This window comes from Typopeltis vanoorti, chromosome 5, assembly GCF_054136105.1.
Source record: "Typopeltis vanoorti isolate ZY-2024b chromosome 5, IOZ_Tvanoo_1.0, whole genome shotgun sequence".
Classification (NCBI taxonomy): Eukaryota; Metazoa; Arthropoda; class Arachnida; order Uropygi; family Thelyphonidae; genus Typopeltis; species Typopeltis vanoorti.
Window position 1 is genome coordinate 147,813,177 of NC_143553.1, and position 25,429 is coordinate 147,838,605.

A 25,429-nucleotide genomic window follows, 5' to 3' on the forward strand; every position below is an offset into this window, starting at 1 on the left:
TGAATACACATGATATTGAAATTTTGCAGGATGATTTGGATAGATTAGCAGACCGGACTAAGGAGAATGGATGTCAGTTTAATGTGGCAAAGTGTAAGGGTTACGAATTTTGGCATGAAAAGATTAGCAGCAGTTCACGTTGGAACTGTACTCCAGGAAATTGACGAAGCCCAGAGATTTGGGAATGTTGGTAGATAGGGAACTGAAGTTTAGGGGTACATAGCAAAAGTGGCTAAATCAGCTGATCAGATCACTTGGTTACTGAAGAATACTTTGGTGAGCAGAAACAAGCAGGTTATTGTTTCTCTTTATTGAGCCTTGATAAGCCCCATCTTGACTACTGTGCCCATATCTGGGTGCCAGGGTTTCTTCTTGGTGGGGAGGTACAGAGGATCTGGAGGCAAGTGACCAAGATGGTAGCTGATCTATGGAATGAACCTTACGAGAACAGGTTGGAGATCTGTGGGTTCAGAACTTGGTTGATAGGTGGAAAAGGGGTGATATGATTGAGACATTCAAATGACTGCTTTTGCAAGATTAATTCAGAGGAAATTTTTCAGAACAGGTCTGGTGGTGGGAGAACTAAGGTTGTTAGAACTAGGTTTTTTACTTGGAGATTGGTGAATGAATGGAATAAGCTGCCAGAGTCTGTTGTGGGTGCCATGACTATGAATGAATTCACAGCAAAGTATGATAGATACTGTGCAAATACTGAATAGTTCTTGACATGTTTAGGACCTCCCTCAATGAGTAAGGACTCCTTGGAGTTGCCCATAATAATATTTCTGTGGTAGATATTGGCGAATATATCTAGGGCTGTTAATAGATCCATCACTGTGAAATTGTAGGAAGATGATTGTTGGTGTAAAACAACTGGATTTTAGTTCAGCATACCTTGCACTGTGGTAGCTAGAACATAAGTTTTATGATAATTTTAAAGTTTTGAGGTTCAGCCTCAGAACTTTAACCATGTGCTCTCTCAGGCTCTAAGGGGTACATTTTTACATGAATTGTCTCATTGCATTCCTTTAGTGCATTGATATTTTTACTATGTGTACTACAGTGAGAATTTAGAACTTTGAAAATGAAGTGCATGTCACACTTGAAGACATACACATATATCCATGGCCGTGGCAGAATCTTGATGCATAACTTGTTGGTTTGGAAATGAATACATTGTCCACTTTGCTAAACTGGTGTGTATATATCATGGATTAAATTTTAAAGTCAAGGGTGCTTTCTTCAGTTATGTTTGAAATTATACACATATTGTATCAGATAGCCCAAGGAGGGATGATGGTACAGTTGCCCTCTCTCATGAAGTCAAAAAAAAGTATTTAAATTATATTTGCCATTGTTTTTTAAAATTTGTATTATAATTCAATCACTAAAGCAATCTTAAATAACCAAATGAAGATTTATCTTCTCCTGTTATGCCTATATCAAATAAAATTTATTCTTATTTTTAATGCGATGAACTTAGCATAATTTTTTTCATGTGCATAAAGTAAATCTATTCTGTGTTGAAGATAGAATATTTACTGGTACATAATGTACTGGAATATTTAAAGCAAATAAAAGGATATAAAAGTTGAATTTTAAGCATCCTGCCTGTTTTTCATATAAACTTCACACAGAAATGGAAAGATATTCAGATACACAAAAAGACTGCTACGGACTCAACCCCTCTGGATTGAAGTAAATATACAGGTATGCCACTCATTCTTCTGCCAATGGTCAAGCTTTTCCTTTAGTCCCAACAAAATTATAAGGGTGCATTTGAAATTCATGTGACAACCTGACTAGATCATTGGGCTGCTATAGATAGCATCAAGTGTAAATACTCTTGTTTTATCTGTATATAGTGGTCCTTGATTCTGAGCGATTATATTTTTATTTAACCCTAGCTATTTTGAGGGATGAAAAACCAGTGTTTCAGAGGGAGGGGGTATGTTCTACCTTCTGAGGATGGCTAACTCTCTTTAGTTAAAAAGCCCTGATTACTTTGCTTCTTAAAACAGGATTCAAACCGAGGTCTTTCTGGTCATTGGGAACCAGAAAGGTTCAATCATTAATCATAAACCATTGTATCATTTGTGCTAATGTATTTAATCACTTAATTTACATTTAATATTTAAGTTTCTAATGGTCAGTGTTGCTTTAGTGACATTGGAGAAGTATAATTAATGGGTCAGAGGTGTACTGATAAATTATGATCTCCATTGTTCAGCAAAATGGCTAATACAGCAAGTCTCTGGAACCATGGGTTATGGAAAATTGGTGGTATATCTATATTAAGTTTATTATCCAGAATAAATTGTTTGATATGTAATGAATACTGTATTATCCGCTTAACATTTTAATGTAACAATGTGTCAGCAGATAGTGTTGTAGGTCCCGTTTCAAAATCATTAAGCAGCTATTTATTTCTAAGCAAGAATTTAGAAGATAATTAAACAAACAAAAAACCTATGCAATATTTTTTTAAAAAATGTATATAAGTAGTTTATAACAATTTTGTAGGCTGTGTTCCTGAAATTTTGGCTTTGGCTAGGCTTGAATTGCAAGAATTCTGATCAGACCCTGTTGGTTTAACCCTGTCAAATGAGGGTTGGAGCAATCTTTACCTTTTCATTTTTGAAATTTCTTTTTCATATTTCCTATTTTTACTATGTAGAATAATAATTTCATATTTTTTGTCTATATATACAGGTTTATTGAATTTATGAAGAATTTTAAGAGCCCAAATATTGCTGTGGCATTCAAAGCAGAGGTGAGTAAATTTTTTTGTGTGTGTCTGTGTTTGCATTTTTTTTTTTTTTTGGTAGGAGTTATGATCTAAAAAGTAATTCCACTAAGGTATGTTAAGGAGATCCTTAACATACCTCAGTGGAATTACTGAGATTGTGTGGTTGTGTAACCACAAATATCTGTGGTTATATAATATGTGCAAGCATATGTTGGCTTCTCTAAAAATCAAATAATAATAAATGGTTTCTTAAAATAACCATAAAGGATAAGATAACTTGATATGAGGATATATTAACACTTTGAGTCCTATCAATATACATCGATAGGACTATAGGGTATTTACATTGCTAGGGCTCAGTGTTAATGTTCTTTAGTATTAATCCCAAAATTTTATTTATCATGTAAACAGTGGCCCATATGAATGATAGATTTCTAGAAATCTAGACTATTGTGTTAAATTCTTAAGATAATCCTATACACATAAAGTTCTTCATGCATATAGTATATAAGTAGAAAGTAAAGAGGAATAAGAATTCAATATTGAATTCAGTAACTTGTAGAAAGTACTTAGAAAAATTTATCCAGCTATTTTCTATCGAAGAGCAAATGGAGAATTTGTTTAAACTTTGAGTATGGCATAGCTATTTCAAGTTTAATAAACTTGAAGTTAGTGGGAAAATTGCTGATGCCAGTTCTAAACAGTGATCATGGACATATTTGAATATGTGAAGAAGGAAACATCCAAACCATATTCATGGAAATTAATCAATTTCACTCAGTTCATCCATCATTTCATCCATTTGATTTTTCTCCTAACTCCTTTGAGTTAAATTTGTATTAATATTGGCACTGGATTAATCTCTGAGCTACTTTATGACAGTTCCCTTTGTAATTCCATTTTTGAGAATGCGTTGGTAGGTTATCTTGTAGAATGTCTTCATAAAATTATACAGATCTTTATTTACAAAATTACAAATGCTGTATACAGGCATCCTTTGCTTAACATGGATTTGATTATTGTGGCGAAATTAATTGCCGCAATCCCTTGATATACGTGGCAAGAGTTTTGATTAACGCGCCTTTAAATTTACCACGCAAAATCATGCTCACTCCAAGAGGCTGCTAGCCTCGTGGTCATCCAAATTCTCTTAATGATCTGTGTGAGAATGTGAAAGCTTTTTTTCCCCCACCAAATACATCATTGTTACAACCTATGGACATGGGAGTCATTTCAACTTTCAAAGCCTATTTTCTTAAAAAATACATTCTCAAAGGCAGTTGAAACAACAGGTGAAAATCATGCCACAGGCTGAGAAAATCCCGAGAAAATCATGCCACGAGGCTGAGTGCCAGCCAGTTACGTCGCTGCTAGCATTAAGAGTGGGTGCATTACAAGTTCCAGTTGTTCTGTTGTACATATTTACTAATTACGTTCTTCGTAAATTTTATATCCCATTGATCATGTCGAAGAATAAGAGCAATCCCACAACCGGTTCATTAACTGAAAAAAAGAAGAGGAAGGTACCTTACCTTAGATACAAAACTTGATATAATTAAAAGATTTAAACGTGGTGAAAGTAAAAGTAAGATCGGATGCGAATTTGGTTTTCACGAGTCTACAATACAGACTATTTTATCCAAAGCTGATGAGCATTACGAGCAAGGTAAAGTGGCATCTACATCTGCAAGTATGCAATGCACACGTAACTGGAGTGCTATAATGGTTGAAATTGAAGATCCATTGATTATTTGGCTGAAAGACTGCAATGAAAAGAAAATTCCAATCATCATCATCATCATCAAATTCCTGCCATGTACCCTCAAGGGGTGTACAGGATATGACAGTACTAAGTGAAAAAATTACATCATTACTAACTTCCTATCTACAATTTTCCTCCAAATCAGTCTGTTACTTGTCAAGACTCCAACATTATCAGATCTTATATTTCTATCATCTAAGGCACTTTGTACTGTATCAATCCACCTATATCTTGGTCTTCCTCTGGGTCGTTTTCCTGCCAACCTGGTAGAGAACACTTGTTTTGCTAATCTTTCCTCTCCCATTCTATTTAAGTGACCATACCATCTGAGATTAACTCTGCTAACGCATTCCTGGATGCTGACAATGTCAAGTTCTTTCCTAATATCCTCATTTTTAATATGATATTGCCATTGATGCCATCTGTTCACGCCTCTAATCTTTCTCAGGACTCTCATATCTGCGGTCTCTGGTCTTTGGTCAATTGTTTTACTTCTGACCCAGCTCTCAGATCCATAAGTTAAAACTGGTTTGAACACAGTCTTGTATACAGCTAATTTAGTGTTCCGACTAATTTCTTTCTTATTCCATATGAATTTATTCAATTGACTTCCCACCATACCAGCTTTGCTGATTCTGTTGTCTATTTCTATATTTAGTTTACAATCTTCAGTAAAAATTGTGCCTAAGTAGCTGAAATGTCTTACTTGTTCCACAGGTTCTCCATTCACAACACAGTTGACATTATCAATGATTCTGCCTATTTTCATTGTCTTTGTCTTTTTATTGCTGACCTTCATACCATATCTATTATAACAGCTATTCAATTTAGTCAGAGAATCTTGCAGACTTGTAGCGGATTTATTTAGAAGTATAACATCATCCGCATAAAGCAAAGAGCTGACATTAACATCTCCAATTTTGATATCAGGTTTAATACCACATTCCTTCATAATGTGATCCATATAGATAATGAATAACAGAGGGGATAATGTACATCCTTGTCTCACACCAGATTTAACATTAAACCATCTTCCTGTACTTCCTTCAATTCTAACTGCTGACTCACAACTCAAATAAAGACTAAGTATTGCTTGATATAATGCCCTATTGACACCATATAACTGCAGTGTATTGAATAGCTTCTCTCTTGGCATCTTGTCATATGCCTTTTCCAAATCGACAAAACTTAAATACAGATCTTTTTTATATTCCCATGCTTTCTCGACTATTTGTCGTAAAGTGAAGATCTGATCTTGACAGCCTCTATTTGGCCTGAATCCAGCTTGTTCTTCACCAAGCTTTTCTTCCACAATTCTTCTCAACCGTTTCTCAAGTATACTTGCATAGATCTTGCCAGGAACACTCAGTAGGGAAATACCTCTGTAATTCTCACATTCAGTTTTATTTCCCTTTTTATATATGGGTACTATGAGAGCTCTACTCCAATCATCGGGAATTCGTCCCTCTGTCCAGGCTTTCTGAACTATGCAGTGCAGTCACCACTGTAAGACTCTTATACCACCATACTTCAGCATTTCTGGTCGAATATCATCTACTCCTGCTGCCTTTCCACATTTCAAGCCTTTGATGGCTTTTTCTACTTCAAGTATGGATATGTATTCCTGACTGCATGCCTGGTCAGTGTTTTTTATCACTGTGCTGTCATCACTGCTTGTTTCATTTAGCAGTTTTTCAAAGTAATTACTCCATACTTCAAGGATATCTTTTTCTCCTGTTTTCATTTCACCTTTATCATCTCTAATTCCTTTTACAGCACACTTTCCTCCATTCCTAAGCTTCTTCAACAACCTCCAGAATATTTTGCCACCTTCTTGATATTTATTTTCTATATTCTTGCCAAAGTCCTCCCATGACTTTTGTTTAGCTAATTTTACACACTGTTTAGCTTTCTTACATTTGTCTCTGTATTCTGTAAGAGTGAAAGCTGACTTATTTGCCAGGATCTTTTGATATGCTTTCTTCTTCCAATTAATGGAAAATTCCAATTAGTGCCTATAATATCACAGCCAAAGCTCTAAGCCTGTTTTCAAGACTTAAAGAGACTAAATAGAAAGAAGACAATTCAAAATTTTAAATCTAGAGTTGGACTAAAGAATGTGAAAATAACAGGTGAAGCTGCAAGTGCTGGTGAAGATGCTGCATCCACATTTCCTGCTGAGCTGCAGAAAATTATTAAGATTACGGCCAAATTTCCAATGTAGATGAAACTGGACTCTATTAGAAAAAAATGCCATCTAGAATTTTTATATCAAAAAAAGAAGCAGCGCAGCCTGACTATAAAGTATCAAAAGATCGCATGACTGTCATGCTTGGAGGGAATGCTAATGGAGATTTTAAATTGAAGCTGCTGCTTGTCTATCGAACTCTGAACCCAAGGGCTTTAAAAGGATGTAACAAGAACTCTTTACCTGTAATTTGGCGGGCGAATCAGAAGCTTGGGTTTACCAAAGTTTATTCGAACATTGGTTTGAAACTTATTGCAAGAGAAATAACTCGGCTTTCAAGGCTCTTTGTCTTTTAGACAACACACCTGGTCATCTAAATTCTCTTAATGATCTGTGTGAGAATGTGAAAGTTTTATTTTTCCCACCAAATAGGACATCATTGCTACAACCCGTCGACATGGGCATCATTGCAACTTTCAAAGCCTTTTAAAGACATTCTCAAAGGCAGTAGAAACAACAATGGGAGACAATGCGATTACGCTCCAAGAATTTTGGAAAAAATTTAACATTAAACACGTAATTGAGAACATTCATGACTTGTGGGAGCAAGTGTCTTCTAGTTGCATGAAAGCTACTTGGAAAAACCTTCTGCCAGAATACGCTAATGACTTAGGTTGTTTTCAAAATCCTGTGAACAACGTGGTCAAAGAAATCGTTGCAATTGGTGAAGACCTCAGTTTTGATGGTGTTGCAGAAGATGTTAAAGAATTCTTGGATTGAAATTCCAAAGATTTCAGTGACAACGAAGAAATGGAATGTGAAGATGAGGTTCCAAAGAAAATAAGTCAAAGAATTGGATGGAATATTTCACAGTTTAGAATCGCTTAAGCAGCAAGTAATGGATGTGGATCTAGATGTTAATCGAAGAATGCTTGTTGGCCGAGGTCTAGAGAGTCATTTTGCTTGTTATCATAGAATTTATGCTAATAAGAAAAAACTAAAACTGTTCAAATGACTCTTTATAACTTCTTTTGATTAAAAAAAAATTGCAGTAACTAATGTAGGTACAAGTATTTATTAAATATTTACTTTGCATTCATTTTTTCTTTCCTAAAAGAGTATCACATAAAACGATCTATTAGTACAGTAATCGATCAGGGACGAATTGTACTTTTTACCATTGATTATTAGATTTGATTAACACGATTTTGATATATGCGGTAACATCGAGGAATTAATTAACCACATTAATCGAGGGATACCTGTATATATATATTTAAATTTTGTTTTTAGGGTCTGTGAGAGTTTATATTTTTGACAACTGTATTTAGTTTCAAATTTGTGATGTGTGCTTCATTAATAATGTTGTAATTGACAGAGATGGGAGCTATGTTTTTTGAATTGCTTTTGCAACTCAAACAACACATTTTAGAATGTCAAATTCCTGATATGTATACCATCAAGGGGTGCAGGTATAGTGGATTCCATGATAATATTACATAAATGTTTTACTAATTCTTGTAGATAAACTTATACGTTGGTTACCCATGACTTTAAATTTTTCAGGAAATGACAAAGTATGCTAAAATATTAATTAAAAAAAACTTTAATCAGTACGTTATATTTCGGCTATGTTACATTGCCATCTTCTGGGAACATAAAAATGTGATGTGCATGCAGTTTACAATGATAAATGAGACTGAAGAGGGCAACTGGCATTGGTCCTAGAGTCCTAAAGGTGCTCCCTATCAGGGAGCACCTTTAGGACTCCAGGACCAATGGGGAAGACATAAATTGGGCAAGACAATCCAATTTAGCCCACTAGAGGGCACCTTTAGGACTCTAGGTCCAATGCCAGTTACTTTCTTCAGCCTCATTTGCTTGTTGTCAGTGCCTGTGCGCATATAATATAGTTTTGTTCCCAGAAGATGGCAATGTAACATTGCCGAAATATAGGAAGGTATTGATTAAAGTTTTTTAATTAATATTTTAGCATGCTTTGTCATTTCCTGAAAAATTTAAAGTCAAGTATTTTACTAACTTCCTGTTGGCAGTTTTGCTCCAAATTGGTATTTTCTCAGTACTCCAATATACACTGCTTGGAAAGAAGCTAGTGGACATTCTCATGGGCAATGCGCGTTGTGCTACTTAACAAGTCGGGTTTGTAGCCAGTATAAATTAGAGGAATATGATGCTCCCAAATCAGTGAAATGGCTACAAGAAGGGAACTGATGGAGTTTGAAAGAGGCATTGCTATAGGATGCCATGCTACAAGCCTATCTGTTTGGCAAATTATTGACAAATTGGGCAATCCCAGGTCAACAATCGGGTGATGCCATACTGAGACAGAAGTGTAGGGAGTTGATGTAAGTGCTACCTGCAATGGGACTAACCACACCCACTGAATGTGACCATATGGTGCTATGAAGGAGAATATGTAAAAACTGCCATTCATTGGCTGACATGTTGAATACAGAGTTTCATCATCAACTGGAACATGAATCTGCACAAAAACATTCAAAACTGAGGTTTCCATGAATTTCTATGGAAGGACTGCAGTATGCAAGCCCAACATCACCCAAACTAGCATGCATTGTCTGCAGTGGTGCAAAGAACTTCACAGTTTTGGACATGAAAGCTTGGAAAGATGTCATGGAGTGAAAAATTGCACTACACCCTCTACCTAGCAGGTGGATGGGTATGGGGTGTGTGGTAGATGCCCAGACTTTTAATCCGTCTATGAAATTCAGAGGTGGCAGTGTGATGATATTGTCCTGTTTTTCATGGTTTGGCCTCAGACTTTTGTTTGTGGTGCCATGAACATTCTATTTAAAGAGGTATCTGGACAATGTAATGCTTCCTGCTTTGTGGTGTTTTTAGGGAACTGACTATTCTTTCAGCAAGACAATGCACCCTGTCATAAGGCTGCTGCTGTGTGGCTTATGGACATGAATGTCATCACACTTGACCGGCCTCCACAGAGCCCTGATCTCAACTCTATTGAACACCTGTGGGATGAACTGTGGAGTGTCGTGAGGTCAAGGGACATCTTCCCACTCATGGCGACCCAGGACCTCATTACATGCTTATAGGAAGAATGGTGCAAAAAATTTCTATTGGTCACTATCGTGCTTACAGAAAGTATGTCCCATAGAATTGCTGCAGTCATTACAGTGAAAGGGGGTCCTGCATCTTATTAAGGTGGGTGCAATGGCTGTTTGTTCCTCACACTATGCTGTCCATTGACTTCTTTTGGGGCAATGTAGTCGGATCTTGTTTCGGTCTTCACTTTTAACTGCATCAATCCATCCATCTAGATATTGGTCCTTTTCTTGCCATGTTGGCATCAAATAGCTGCTTTGCTGATCATTCTTCTCCCATTCTAAGTGACCAAACTCCCTACAATAGGCCCTATTCTCGCACACATTCCTTCCTTTCCATTTTTAAAATAATTCTACCATTGATGCTATTTGTTCACTCCTCTAATTTTTCCAAGAATTTATGTATCTCTAGCTTTTCTGCCAGCTCTTATTTCTAACCCAGCTTTCAGATCTATAAGTTAAAAAATATAGTTGATTTAAAGACTTTTATACTGCTGCTTCAATGTTTAGTGTAATTTCTCTGATCACATGTAAAGTTATTCAGTTAACTTTCTTCACCAAAAGTCCTTAAATAGGTGGAGAATATTTACTACATTTTACTCATTCTATAGCTTTTCCATTTGGGAAGTAACTGATAATTCCATGTTTTTCATAGGAAGCACATTCTAAGAAAGTTTCTTGGTAAAAAAAAATTCCAAAGAAAGGGATTGCAACAGATTGAGTAAAGTTAGCAATTCAATAATTTTTCCAATCATGCTTCAAATATTATACCAAATATCGTGAAATATAGAACAAAATCATAAATTGAATGTTATTTAGATTCCAGTTTGAAATTCCAGAATGAAAAGAGAATTAGAGAACATTAGTCTTAGGAACAATAGACTGAAGAACAGAAGTAAATAAATCTACATACATTGCCACTATAGATTTGGAAAAGGCATTTGATAATTTACAGTGGAATGAACTTTTCAAATAATGAAGGAAAATGGAATCAGTGTTAGAGGTAGGCTAAGATTTCACATTCCTACAGAAATTAGATGAATATGGGAATGAAAAGCATTTGCAAAATAAAGATTCCTTATCACTATTTACTTTTCAATCTATATATAGAAAATGCAATGAAAGTGATAGTGGAGAGAATAAAAGGGATAAAGTGGAGTGCACAGAGGTCTGTGTGTAAGTGTGTGTGTGTGTTCATTCTTTGTTAATGATACAGCTGTATTGGCTAAGAATGAACAGCAATTAACATTTTGTACGATGGATGATGTTTTATTTTATTATGGACTTGACCTAAATGTTGCAAAAACTATAATAATGATGACTGTTCAAAAATAAGATAGAGGTTTTTCACCTCTAATCATTATTTTATCTGGGAGGAACTGTTCAAAAAGCTGTAAGTTGGAAATACAAAGGATTGCTGTAGTAAAAGTATTGAAGAAAAATATCACTTATTACAAACATGATGTTATATAAAAAGTTCGAAGTGTATTATATTTGTCTGTTTATAGGAGTGAGACTTGGAATCTTAAGCAGCAGAAGACACGGAAAGAATTGATGCATTTGAAATGTGCTGTTGAAGTGTATTACTAGATGTAAATTTTTGAAAAAGAAAACAAAAAACAGAAGTTTCTTACATTGAAATAATAGAATCAAGTACTGAAGGCAATCATAGGAAGGAAAATAAATTTCTGAGACACGTATGGAAACATAAATGAATTCCAAACACATTCCCTTCTAATATTTCAAGGGAAAGAGGATGAACCAAATATACATTAACTGAATGAGATTATTAAGCTGTTAAGGAAAAAAGCCATAAATGGGGAGACCTGGAAGAAGGAACTATGAGGGAGCGGATGAGGTCTGGAAAGTTCTGCTAAAACCTAAAACAAAAGCGATTATTAAAACAACTGATATAACCACAAGAAAGAAAATACGAGGATATAAGAACATGAGTTATCTTTATAACTCTGCTACTAGTATGTTCTTTCTTTTGGTTATATCAGTTGCTTAAATATATTTTTTTTTTGTTTCAGGTGATTATCAGAGCTCTCCCCCCACTCCCACCTCATAACTGTAGCAACAAGGAATTAGAATGTCTCTTGGAATTGCATCTTTTTACTGCTGATTGTTATTATTCAATTTAAATATCATGGAGACTAGCATCAAATAAAGAACTGAGAGCAACATCTCCAAATTTAATATCAAGTTTCATGCCTCTTCATAATGTGATCCATATTGTTGACCCTGTTGGCCAATTGGTTAGTATATCCAGTCGCCAGCAGGTTGTGTGTTTTGAATCTTATCATAGGCATGGATGCTTTTGATTGTCCTTGGGCAGGAGATGATGTTGTCTGGTATAAGACCACTACTCCATTTATGAGGATTGTTGGAAAAGTTTGGTAAATTTCCAATAGATGGTAAAACAATTCATTCATTCAGACCAGTGTCAGCATGTATCATCTTTTTCATGACCCCTGGTAAAATTTTAGAAACGTGCGATAGTGCTGTTTCAAAAATTTTGCCAAATAGACTATTTGGCAAACATTTAAAACGAGTGCTCGCATTTTTCATAAAAATGGCGAAAAATGAGTTTTGTGCAGTGATAAAAACATTTTTATTTCAAGAAGTGAACAGCCATGCAGATCAAAGCTGAGTTAGATGCAGTTCATGGGGACTCTGCACCAGCATTAAGACTTTATTTTTGTATAAATGAGTTTAAACGTGGTCGCCAGCAAGGATTCAGCGTGCTCCACCCACCCGAAAATGCGTGTGCATGATGAGTGCCTGAATTGTTGACTCTCAATCAAAAATGCATGTAAAAAACATTTCAACGCAGTCTTTGGCAATGTTTAATCCCAATTTTCAGTAATTTTTGCGTCAATTCGTGACTGTACATGAAACTTGGATCCATCACTACACACCTGAGTCCAAGCAGCAGTCAAAACAGAGGACAATGCCCTGTGAAAGAGTACCAGAAAAAAGCGAAGACTGTTTTGTCAACTGGGAAGGTGATTGCAGCTTTTTTTTTTTTTGGGAGGGGGGGGGGGGGAATTCCCAAGGAATTCTCATGATAAACTATTTGGAAAAGGGTAAGACAATAACAGGAGTCTGTGTCATTGTTGGATCGTTTTAAAAGAAGAATTGTGGAAGAAAAGCTTGGTGAAGAAGGAGCTGGATTCAGGCCAAATAGAGGCTTTTAGGATCAGATCTTCACTTTACGACAAATAGTCAAGAAAGCATGGGAACATAACAAAGATCTATATTTAAGTTTTGTCGATTTGGAAAAGGCATATGACAAGGTGCCAAGAGAGAAGCCCTATTCAATACGCTACAGTTATATGGTGTCAATGGGGCATTATATCAAGCAGTACTTAGTCTTTATTTGAGTTGTAAGTCAGCAGTTAGAATTGAAGGAAGTACAGAAAGATGATTTAATGTTAAATCTGGTGTGAGACAGGGATGTACATTATCTCCTCTGTTATTCATCATCTATATGGATCACATTATGAAGGAAAGTGGTATTAAACATGATATCAGAATTGGAGATGTTAATGTCAGCTCTTTGCTTTATGCGGATGATGTTATACTTCTAAATAAATCCACTACAAGTCTGCAAGATTCTCTGACTAAATTGAATAGCTGTTGTAATAGATATGGTATGAAGGTCAGCAATAAAAAGACAAAGACAATGAAAATAGGCAGAATCATTGAAAATGTCAACTGTGTTGTGAATGGAGAACCTGTGGAACAAGTAAACCATTTCAGCTATTTAGGCACAATTTTTAGTGAAGATGGTAAATTAAATATAGAAATAGACAACAGAATCAGCAATGCTGGTATGGTGGGTAGTCAATTGAATAACATATGGAATAAGAGAGAAATTAGTCGGAACACAAAATTAGCTGTATACAAGACAGTGTTCAAACCAGTTTTAACTTATGGATCTGAGAGCTGGGTCAGAAGTAAAACACATGACCAAAGACTAGAGACCGCAGATATGAGAGTCCTGACAAAGATTATAGGCATGAATAGATATAGGTGGAATTATACGGTTCAAAGTGCCTTAGACTATAGAAATATAAGATCTGATAACGTTGGAATCTTGACAAGTAGCAGCGTGATTTGTAGGAAAAGTGTAGATAGGAAGTTTAGTAATGATGCAGTTTTTTTTCATGTAGTACTGTCATAACCTGTACACTCCTAGAGGGTACATGGCTGGAATTTGATGATGATGATGACTGAAGGAAAAAAAGGCCAAGATTGACGCACAAAAAAGCTCTTTCATCAAGACAATGCACTGTCCCACAGATTGGTCATTGCAGTTGCAAAATTGCACGAATTGAAGTTCGAATTGGTTCCACATCCACCATATTCTCTGGATTTCGCCCCATGTGACTTGTTCTCAAACTTAAAAATTTGGCTTGGTGGGAAATAAATTTTCTTTGAATGAGGATGTCAACAAGGTTGTCAATGGTTATTTTGTACAATTTGATAAATCCTTATTTTTGGATAGGATGAAAAATTGGAAACTCTCTGGACCAAATGTGTGATGTGTAGACCTCGATGGAGACTATGATGAGAAATAAAGGTGAGACCCCCTCACTCCCCAAAAAATGCATAACTTATTTTTTTACCACAATTTTCAAAGAAGCCTTGTATTCGGAGGTCTGTAGTGGCTTGAAATAATTCCATCTTTCATCTCTAGAGCATTGTTTCCAAATTATATAAGATGAAATAGTAATGGAAACAAAATAGTCATTCCTCAACTTATATCATTACACGAAGATACATCCATGATCCCATAATGGAATATATAACATTTTCAACTATACTTTCGAACAAGGCATGAAGTAAAAAGGATTTATTTAGCAAGAGTGCATTCAGCGGCAACTTTCCTTGCCAGTCGGCTTTGCTGAACAGTTCCTCTGTTGATTTTGTGTTTGAAAAATGTTATTTGTGTATTTATCGTTAAATATTTTGTGATATTGTGTGTAACGTGGCCCCTACACACACAATTAAAAAAACCTAGTGAAGAATTACAGAAAAAGAGGCGAGTAGTTGATCTTAAACAAAGTTGCAAGTTCAACGATAGTGATGAAGGCATGGTCAGCCAGGACTGAGTGGTCATACTTATGGCAGCAGATGTATTTTTTGTTTTTCTAGCTGAATATTTGTAGCTCCCTTGGTTTCACCATAATATAAGTTGCAAGAACAAGGAATCCTGTAAACACCTGGAACAGAGAGAGAGAGAGAGGAGGTAGAGGATCCTTTGGAGAATGGATAATGGCAACCAGCATTCAGATCAGGTGAATCCTGATCATCTATATTTGAATGCAATGCAGAGATTGTACTTTTTCTTAGCATTCTGGCTATTTTTTCTGAGGTACCTGAGATTTAAGGAACATTGGTGTTAGCCAGCAGTTTAAGAGAGATGTGAAGAGTTGATCAAAACTTAATACAAATTCCTGATTTTGTAATGATTTATCTTGATCTGATCAGATCATGTCTGAACTTTTGTTCTTCTTGAAGAGTCTCTTTTACAGTTTTTTTTAGCCTCTAAATTTTTTCCCCCATAAATCTTGTCCAAAATACTCAGTAGGTTAACTTCTGTAACCCTTGTATTTAGTGTTTTTACAGATGTGTACTATGAAAAATTTACTGCTGTCATCTTGAATTTGATCAGCCTTCTGAATTATGCAGTGTATCCATTGTACAACATGCAACTCTAAATTTTATGATTTGCATCTTATTTACTTCAGCTATCTTTATATATTTTGGGTTTCTGATGGCTTTCTATTCAAATGTTGATATCATTTCTAAATTGTGTTATTCCTGAATATTTTCTGCCACTATTCCATTGCTTGTTTCATTTCAGTCTTTCAAAGTGCAAACAAACCTAGACTTCATAAGTTATGATCTTAAAAGCTTTATATAAGATTTAATTGGATGAAAGTAAGCATTTATTTAGCCTGTACCTAAAAGTCATCCATCAAACTTATCCCATTGTTCTCTTCCACCTCAGTATGCTTGAAAGAATGGAGAAGATTAATAACTAGCCTTCTTTATTCCCTTGGAGATCTATCATTTAGTGATCACCAATGATTTCACCATTTTCATTAGAGTATACTTCCTCACTAACTTTATCCATATTTTGACACAAGCCACAGAAAGACTTGGAGAAAACCATTTGATCACCCTTGATGTTTCTATGATATTTCATCTTCATGTTGTAGGTTTAATGGAGTACTGGCAGCACTAGGAAAGGATTAAAAACTAATTTTAACTTCCAATATTTGATCTGTCACTCATCTTCAGGGAGTACAAATGACACTTGTAACACACCCCACAATGAAACACATGGATGACTCTAAAGTCCTTTCTAGGTGGACTGCTAGAAAGCCTACAAATCCTAGAAATTAGTGTTTGTAGGCTGCCTAGGATTTTATGATGGTTTTCTTCCAGAAGATCCTGTGAGTAGTGGCTAATATGTGGCCTACAAGGCCGGATTGACCATAATCGTAATTATAGATACAAGATTTGTGTTCATCTAAACAGATCGTGGCTGATCTACCTGTCTGTGCAAAGTAAGCCAACTTGCAGGAGCAGGGTATATTATATACTCCAGGCACTGAGAAGGGAGGGAGCTGATCTTTGGTAGAATGGATTTAGTAAGAATGTATAACCAATGTCTAAACCATTCCACGAGAATTAGAATGGATAAGGTTAGCAATTTTCTAGTGGGGCTTAAAAGCTGAGTGGAGGTTGGTCTTATTTAAAGACCTGGCTTTTTTTTCTTTTTTTCCCCCCCAAAACATACGGGATCATGATGGCATTTTTGAAATCCTTCTGAAAGGATGGCCTAGGAATGGAGGAAGAACTGATTATTTTTTTAATTCTGTGAACACTGTAGCCATTGGATTCGATCACCTCTTACATAGAGGACTTCTCAATATGCTACCATCTTAAGGTCTCTCCTGTCATTTGCAAATGGATTGCCAGCATCCTCTGGTCATTCCTTGCATGTCACTGTGGATGGATTTCTCTCATCAGTTTTATTAATGCTGGAGTACTCCAGAGTTCTGTATCCAGGAAGATACTAACATACAATCTGTCCTTATAATCTAAATCCCATAATCTAGATATAATATTTGTAACTATTCTTTGCACCCTTTTCACAGCTTCTTTATCCCCTTGGAATCCAGGAGAACAGATCTGCACACAATAATTCAGGTGTGGTCTTATCAATACCTCTTTATAAGATTTCCATTATCCTTAGATGCCAAGGTTCACTTTAACGTGAACTTCAACTATCCTTTGAGTGTATTTGCAATTTTTGCTGTGTAATTTGAACTTCAAATTCCTCTCCACCAGTATGCCAAGATCCTTCACCTCCTCAGTTTCTTGTAGCATAGCCCTGCTAATATAATATGCTGCTGGAAAGACATACTAATATCTAATCATGCCAAAGTACATAACTTTACACTTACTAACATTAAAGTGATAGCCATTTTCATTTGCGTAAATTTCCAGCATCTCTGATTGCCCTGCCTATCCTCGCATCAGCAAACAAACAAATCATCAACAGCACATCTGATGTTCGACCCAGCTTGATGTCATTAATGTATAGATTGAGCGATAATGGCCCAAGGACTGAACCTTGAGGTACCCTGCTAGTCATGTTAAATCTTTCAGACTCACCCACTGTATACCACTTTTTGATATGTTTGTCAACCATCCTCTGATCCAAGTCATCATCATCAAATTCCTGCCATGTACCCTCAAGGGGTGTACAGGATATGATAGTACTACATAAAAAATTACATCATTATTAATTTATTATCTACAATTTTCCTCCAAATCAGTCTATTACTTGTCAAGACTCCAACATTATCAGATCTTATATTTCTATTGTCTAAGGCATTTTGTACCATATCAATCGACCTATATCTTGGTCTTCCTCTGGGTCGTTTTCCTACCAAACTGGCAGAGAACACTTGTTTTGCTAATCTTTCCTCCCCATTCTGCTTAAGTGACCATACCACCTGAGATTGGCTCTGCTAACATTCCTGGATGCTGACAATGTCAAGTTCTTTCCTAATATCCTCATTTTTAATATGATATTGCCATTGATGCCATCTGTTCACACCTATAATCTTTCTCAGGACTCTTATATCTGTGGTCTCTAGTCTTTGGTCAAGTGTTTTCCTTCTGACTCAGATCCATAAGTTAAAACTAGTTTGAACACAGTCTTGTATACAGCTAATTTAGTGTTCCGACTAATTTCTCTCTTATTCCATATGAATTTATTCAATTGACTTCCCACCATACCAGCTTTGCTGATTCTGTTGTCTATTTCTATATTTAATTTACCATCTTCACTAAAAATTGTGCCTAAATAGCTGAAATGGTTTACTTGTTCCACAGGTTCTCCATTCACAACGCAGTTGACATTTTCAATGATTCTGCCTATTTTCATTGTCTTTCTCTTTTTATTGCTGACCTTCATACCATATCTATTACAACAGCTATTCAATTTAGTCAGAGAATCTTGCAGACATGTAGCGGATTTATTTAGAAGTATAACATCATCCGCATAAAACAAAGAGCTGACATTAACATCTCCAATTTTGATATTAGGTTTAATACCACTTTCCTTCATAATGTGATCCATATAGATAATGAATAACAGAGGGGATAATGTACATCCTTGTCTCACACCAGATTTAACATTAAACTATCTTCCTGTACTTCAATTCTAACTGCTGCCTTACAACTCAAATAAAGACTAAGTATTGCTTGATATAATGCCCCATTGACACCATATAACTGCAGCGTATTGAATAGCTTCTCTCTTTGCACCTTGTCATATGCCTTTTCCAAATTGACAAAACCTAAATACAGATCTTTGTTATATTCCCATGCTTTCTCGACTATTTGTCGTAAAGTGAAGATCTGATCCTGACAGCCCCTATTTGGCCTGAATCCAGCTTGTTCTTCACCAAGCTTTTCTTCTACAATTCTTCTCAACCATTTCTCAAGTATACTTGCATAGATCTTGCCAGGAACACTCAGTAGGGAAATACCTCTGTAATTCTCACATGCAGTTTTATTTCCCTTTTTATATATGGATACTATGAGAGCTCTACTCCAATCATCGGGAATTCGTCCCTCTGTCCAGGCTTTCTGAACTATGCAGTGCAGTCACCACTGTAAGACTCTTATACCACCATACTTCAGCATTTCTGGTCGAATGTCATCCACTCCTGCTGCCTTTCCACATTTCAAGTCTTTGATGGCTTTTTCTACTTCAAGTATGGATATGTATTCCTGACTGCATGCCTGGTCAGTGTTTTTTATCACTGTGCTGTCATCACTGCTTGTTTCATTTAGCAGTTTTTCAAAGTAATTACTCCATACTTCAAGGATATCTTTTTCTCCCGTTTTCATGTCACCTTTATCATCTCTAATTCCTTTTACAGCACTCTTTCCTCCATTCCTAAGCTTCTTCAACAACCCACAGAATATTTTGCCACCTTCTTGATATTTATTTTCTATATTCTTGTCAAAGTCCTACCTTGACTTTTGTTTAGCTAGTTTTACACAGTTTTTAGTATTCTTGCTTTGTCTCTGTATTCTTTAAGAGCACAAGCTGACTTATTTGCCAGGTATGCTTTGATATGCTTTCTTCTTTTCCTTCACTGCCTCTTTAACTTCCTGTGTCCACCAGGGAGTTCTAATTTTTTTATCCTTACAGACAACCTCACCACATGCCTCTCTGGCAGAATCAATCAATGTTTTCTTCAGAGTTCGCCACTGAATCTCCAAGGTTTGATTCCTGTTCTCAAATTCTTTCATTTTTTTCTTCAATAATCTTTGTGTATTTTAGTCTACAGTTCACATCTGAGAGTTGCTCAACTTTTATTCGCTTTAGAACTTTCTTACATGTTATTGTTTTCAATATGAAATTCAATTTTATCCTGCTCAAGACTAAATAGTGATCGCTTCCAATTTCAAATCCTCTGTACACTCTGGTGTCCTGCACCAGGGAGAAAACATCACTATCAACAATAACATAGTCAATGAGACTTTTCTTATTCCTTGCCTCTTCTCTTCATGTGAATTTGTGCATATTTTTATGTTGGAACATGGTGTTAGTAATAACCAGTCCATGCAATGAGCAGAAATCCAATAGATATTTGCCATTATTATTAGCTTTGCTCTTTTCTTCAAATTTTCCCAAAATATTTTTGTATGTCTCACAATCATTTCCTACTCTGCTATTTAGATTCCCAACAAGGACCAACTTTTCATTTTTCATTGTGTCTGTTGCTTTCTCTAAAGCCTCAAAAAATTCCTCCACTTCTACCTTAGTAGAATCTTCTGTGGGACCATAGGCACAAATAAGTCTCATTGTCCAGTTCCCCATTCTCATATTTGCCCACATTACTCTACTTGAGACTGGCTACATTCAAGAAGATTAGCCTTGTATTTTGTGTTGAATACTATGGCTACTCCTTCTTTTCCTTGATTGTCATTGCCTGAATATAACATTTTGTATTTATTGCTCAGAAGTATCTCACCAGTTTTGGTCTATTTTGTTTCGGTCACCCCTATTATGTCGATCTGGTAGTTATCTAATTTCTCCGCTAGCTCCATTTCTTTGCCATTCAGGCTTCTTATGTTGATAGTACCGATCTTTAACTATGGTGCTCTTGAGTTGGTGTTTGTTTTCAGATTTGTTCCAATAGCTGACTTTTCGCTGTTCGCCCTGGTTCCCTGGCGAAAACAACGGGGGGCCTTGTTTAACCGGGCGACGTCCTAGCCGGCATGAAATTTTGTCATGTTGTACCATCATTTTTTATTTTGGTTTAACCAGTAAGAATACAATTTGGTCGGCTAAATCCCAAATTGCCAGCCCATCCTCGTTCGTTCAGTATCCAAGTAGATACCCAACAGGGTGCACCACGAGAATTTGAGGATTGGACATTAGGTCAGAAGCCCTGGTCGGTTCTCCGCATTCCTTTAAAGGCTATGTGGAGGTCTCCTCTCAGTTATACAGCTTTGACCCTTAAGTCAAGAGTTTATATTCCGATCCCATATTCTCCAGTTTATGCAACAGCCTTTCGTGTGGTATCCTATCAAATGCCTTAGCAAAATCGTACATTATCATAGTGTATCTGTTCCCTTTATCCAACTCGGCTGTAACATTGTTGTAAAATAAGAGCAAATTGCTAAAACACGACCTTCCTTTAGTTAACCCATGCTGCTCTTTGCAGAGTACAGTTTGTTTGTCTACCCAATTTTGTATGTGAATTCTTACCAACTTCTTTAAAATCTTCACTACCACACTTGAGATAGGTTAGTAGTTAGATACATCAGTTTTTGCACCACTCTTGTACAATGGAACTATCATACATTCATTCCATTCCTGTGGTGTCATTCCTGAGCTGAGACTCAAGTTATACACACATGTGAAAGGCCTAGCCAATTCAGATGAACATTCCTTTAGCAACTGGCTGATATTCCATCTTTACCTATTGACAAATTCTTCTCCATATATAGATAAAAATTTAACTATCAAACTAATGAACAATGCAAAGATTAGGTAAGATAGGTGACTAGTGTGGTAAGGAAGGCAAAATCAGACCACGAAAAGAAAGTATCCGAGCAGGCCAAAGGAAATCGGAGTTCTTTCACTATGTGACAACCTAGAGAAAGAATGACCATGAAAGAATAACCTTAATGAGTGTTATTGGTCACAAGGTGACAGAAGCAGATGATAAACCACTGCCACCTCTAAGCATTATAAAACTCGCATACTTCTGTACTGCATAACTCAGCCTGCCTGGGCAGTCAAATTGTGTGGATGTGTAGGTGCTACTGTAAGGTTATTTTACCTGAGAACATTGTCATAAGTGATGGCAGTAAACATGTTAAAGTTGGATTTTAGTTCCCAATTCTTTTTTTTTTTGCAAGGATGATTAGCCTGCAGTTGCTGAATTCATTAGGATATATGAATGGTAATTAGTACATTTCACACATTTGTGATTAAAGGTCCATATCAAATAAAATGAACTTGCTCTGTCATTTCAGTGGACACAGTCTATTAACTGCCCTCTAAAAGTATTCGCTTCCAAAACATCCTACATGGAGTGATTTTTTTTTTTTTTATTTTTTTTTTTTTCCCTGCTTATGTTGAGAAGCTGAATATTAGTTGTATTAGCCATTCTTCCCTTGGGTGTATGTGTGTGAGAAAGATTATGTAAACTATTGCTGTTACATGGGATTTCAAGGATTGGATATTAATAGTGCATGGGAAGTGGTCAAGGAGTGTTTAACTTGAGGGGAGGAATGGCAGACTGCATTCCTAGAGTCAAGAGAGTAAATCAGGGAGAACTAGATGAATATCATCATTAAACTGAAGCTGAAAAAAAAAAAAAAGTTGATGGAATTCAAGGAAAGAGGTGACCAGCATGCACATGAGCAGTACAAAGCATAAGCCAGAAGGGTAACCATCTGGCCTGTGCAGATGGTTAACCTTGTCATCCAGGTGGAGATATTGCAGTAACAAGCAAGTCAAAGGCTTTTACAGGAACAGAGGTAAATGAAACGGAGGTGCATAGCATATTACAGAACCTTAACGTGAATACAGCTATGGGATTAGATGGTATACCAGCTCGAGTTTTACATGAAGCTGCTATGGAATTGTCAGTGTCTTGACCAGATTGTTATATGAAAGGCCAAATCAGAGTATTGAAGGAAATTAATAGTGTAGACCGAAGATAATCCCAAACAGTTCTTTCGATATGCTACAAGTAAAAGGAAGAATGTTTGTCAGAATGAATGATGGTAGGGATGTATCTGAATCAGTCAAAATAGTAGATTATTAAGTGAACACTTTGCAAGAGTATGTCATCCAGATGGAGATATTGCAGTAACAAGAGAGTCAAGGCTTGTACAGGAACAGAGGTAAATGAAATGGAGGTGCATAGCATATTACAGAACCTTAATGTGAATATAGCTATGGGATTAGATGGTATACCAGCTTGAGTTTTACATGAAGCTGCTAAGAAATTGTCAGTGTCTTGACCAGATTGTTTAATCTAAGTGTCAGCTCTGGGTTGGTCCCAGGGAGGGGGGGGGGGGGGGGGGAGATAGTTCCATTTCATAAAGGTGGCTCCAAGGCTGATATAGTAAATTACTTACTGATCAGCATATTAGGTTTTTTTTATCAAGGTACCAGAGAAATTGGTCAATAGTAAAATACAGAAATGGATAGATGGAAATGGGATACTGTATTGGGTGCAACATGGTTTTGTGAAGGATAGATCATGCCTGAATAATTTGCTCATGTTTTATAATTACAGTGACATCTGAGTTGAATAAAGGTACGTTAAGACCCCATTTAACGCTACCCTGATTAACGCTGATTCAATATAATACTTTTTTCCGAACCCTAAAAAAAGCTCTAAATATTCCATGATTCGACAAAACATGCTTCTACTTGAAACCTAAAAAAGTGCTAAATTTATGCTGAGTGAATTTATCGCTGTATTTCCTTTGATTCATATATAATATGATTATTCCCAAACCAATTGGCAAAAGGTGGCGATTCATCGTAGCACTGTAATTTTTCTAAATCCTAAATCTGTTTGTCCCATGCATTTGTTTTTCCGTACATCGCGTAGTTGTTGATTTGCAGTGAAACAATGTCCATGCTATCAATATGATTTGGAGTGCTGCATAAAACATTATTTATGCGCTGTAATCATTTGATATTATTATGGACTTTGCAAAAGCCTTTGACAAGATACCACATGGAATTCTAGGAATTCTAATCAATGAACTGCAGCACATGAGAGTTGGTGAGGCAGATAAGAGGGTAGTTGACGTTTCCTGATCTTATTGATTTCATTTGATTGCAGTATTTATACAGCAAAGTTGCATACCATTCAGCTTGTGCACATTTAAAAAAAAAAAAAAAAAAAAAGCTGCTATAAAAATGTATGATTCATGCAGACTTGGATTTACCAGGGTGGTCTGAAAAGTTCTCGGCCTAACAATGAAAAAACAAATTTATAATTTCAACATTTTTTTATTTTGCAATATAATCTCCCTTAACCCTCCTACTGGCTGAGGTGGATGAAATAGCCAGCCTACCTCAGAATTTTTCATGGATCAAAACTTCATTGGCATTCTATCTTTTATCAAGTCTTTATCCTCCTCCGCTGTTAATCCCTTAACGGCAATTTTAGAGCCATTAGCGGATTAACTGTGGTGGAGGACTTTTGAGTCACTTGTATTTACATGTACTGTGGTACTTGGAATTTGCTTCACTGTACTAGGATATTTGATCTTTTTTTTTTTCTCCCCTCTGCACAATTTATTGTCTCTCTTTCCAAAAATAAAAGTTTCACATCTGCAAAAATAAATAATCAATCCTGAAATGACCACAGATTTTTTGCAACGAATATATTTTAGTAATAGTAAATTTCTTTCATTTACTGACAATATAGATTATTTTTCGCGAATTTTCAAATGTTTGTTTACACTTAAAATATTTTGTTAAATATTTATATATTTAAATAACATTTAGTGAAATAAATGTAACATTTGGTTTCGTTCTTTGCAAAATACCTTTTATATGGATAGTCTAGTCATGTTTCAATATTCAAAATTAAGTGGATATTGAATACCGCATTTCAATTTTAGGAACGATTTTTTTTTTTTTTTTTATGAGCAACAAATGATTATAAACTGCATTACTCGGTTTCTGATATTGTGTATTTTTTAGTATCAAAAATTTATACCTAATGATGTTTTATCAGAGACTCTTAGCCTTCTTTTGCTTAAAATTGCAGCAGATTTTTTTTTGTAGGATGCACATTACTGTAATATCCAGTGCTTAACCACTGTAGATATTTTGAAAATGTAATAGGAAAGATATCCTGTATGGAATGATTCAAAATTTATGCTAATTTTTAAGATTTTTTTACTGCATTCCCCCCCCCTCTCCTGTCCTGGAACTCAGTTACATAACAACTTTAAATTTCTACTGGTTTGAAAGCTTTCAGATAGTTTTCAAAATCTCTTATTTCAGTTTACTGTTTTGACCAAAGTAATAAAGCAATAATGTTGTATATTTGAAGCTTCTAATTCTGTACTCTTTCTTTGCATCTGAAATCAGTTGTTCTGAAATTATTCTAAGATTTAGAAAACTGTGCTATATTTTCAATATATAAAACTGTTTACGCATACTACACAAAAGAAAGTTCAGTAGTATTATTTATGTTTGTTTTTGTTTAAAAAAATCTAAATATCACTACTTCTGCTGCTGGTTGCTATTTCTGGAATAATCTACATCTTAGAAATACTTGATAAGATTCTCATAGCTGGAAGAAAAGCTAAAGGCTTATTACTCTCAGTGCTATTTAGAAAGGAAAGAGAGAACACTAAAGTTCCTCAAGCTGTAGTGCAGAATACATCAAGAATGTTGTTTCCTTTTCGATTGTTGATTACCGATATCCTAACAGCTTGTTTCTGTATTTTTTGTCATGAATGCTGATACATTATTTATGCCAAATAATGTTTGGCATAAATAATGGGGGTTTAAACTATCAAAGACGAAA

General features: G+C 35.7%; 1 protein-coding gene across 1 annotated transcript in view; it reads left to right on the top strand.

The window, feature by feature from the left end:
• LOC150106928 (NPC intracellular cholesterol transporter 1-like) overlaps window positions 1-25,429 on the top strand; it is a 920,722-nt gene that overhangs the window by 359,461 nt on the left and 535,832 nt on the right. Inside the window, exon 11 of the mRNA XM_090393507.1 lies at window positions 2,713-2,773. Within this exon, the coding sequence (XP_090249633.1) occupies window positions 2,713-2,773 (61 nt within the window). The remainder of the gene's footprint in view (window positions 1-2,712; window positions 2,774-25,429) is intronic.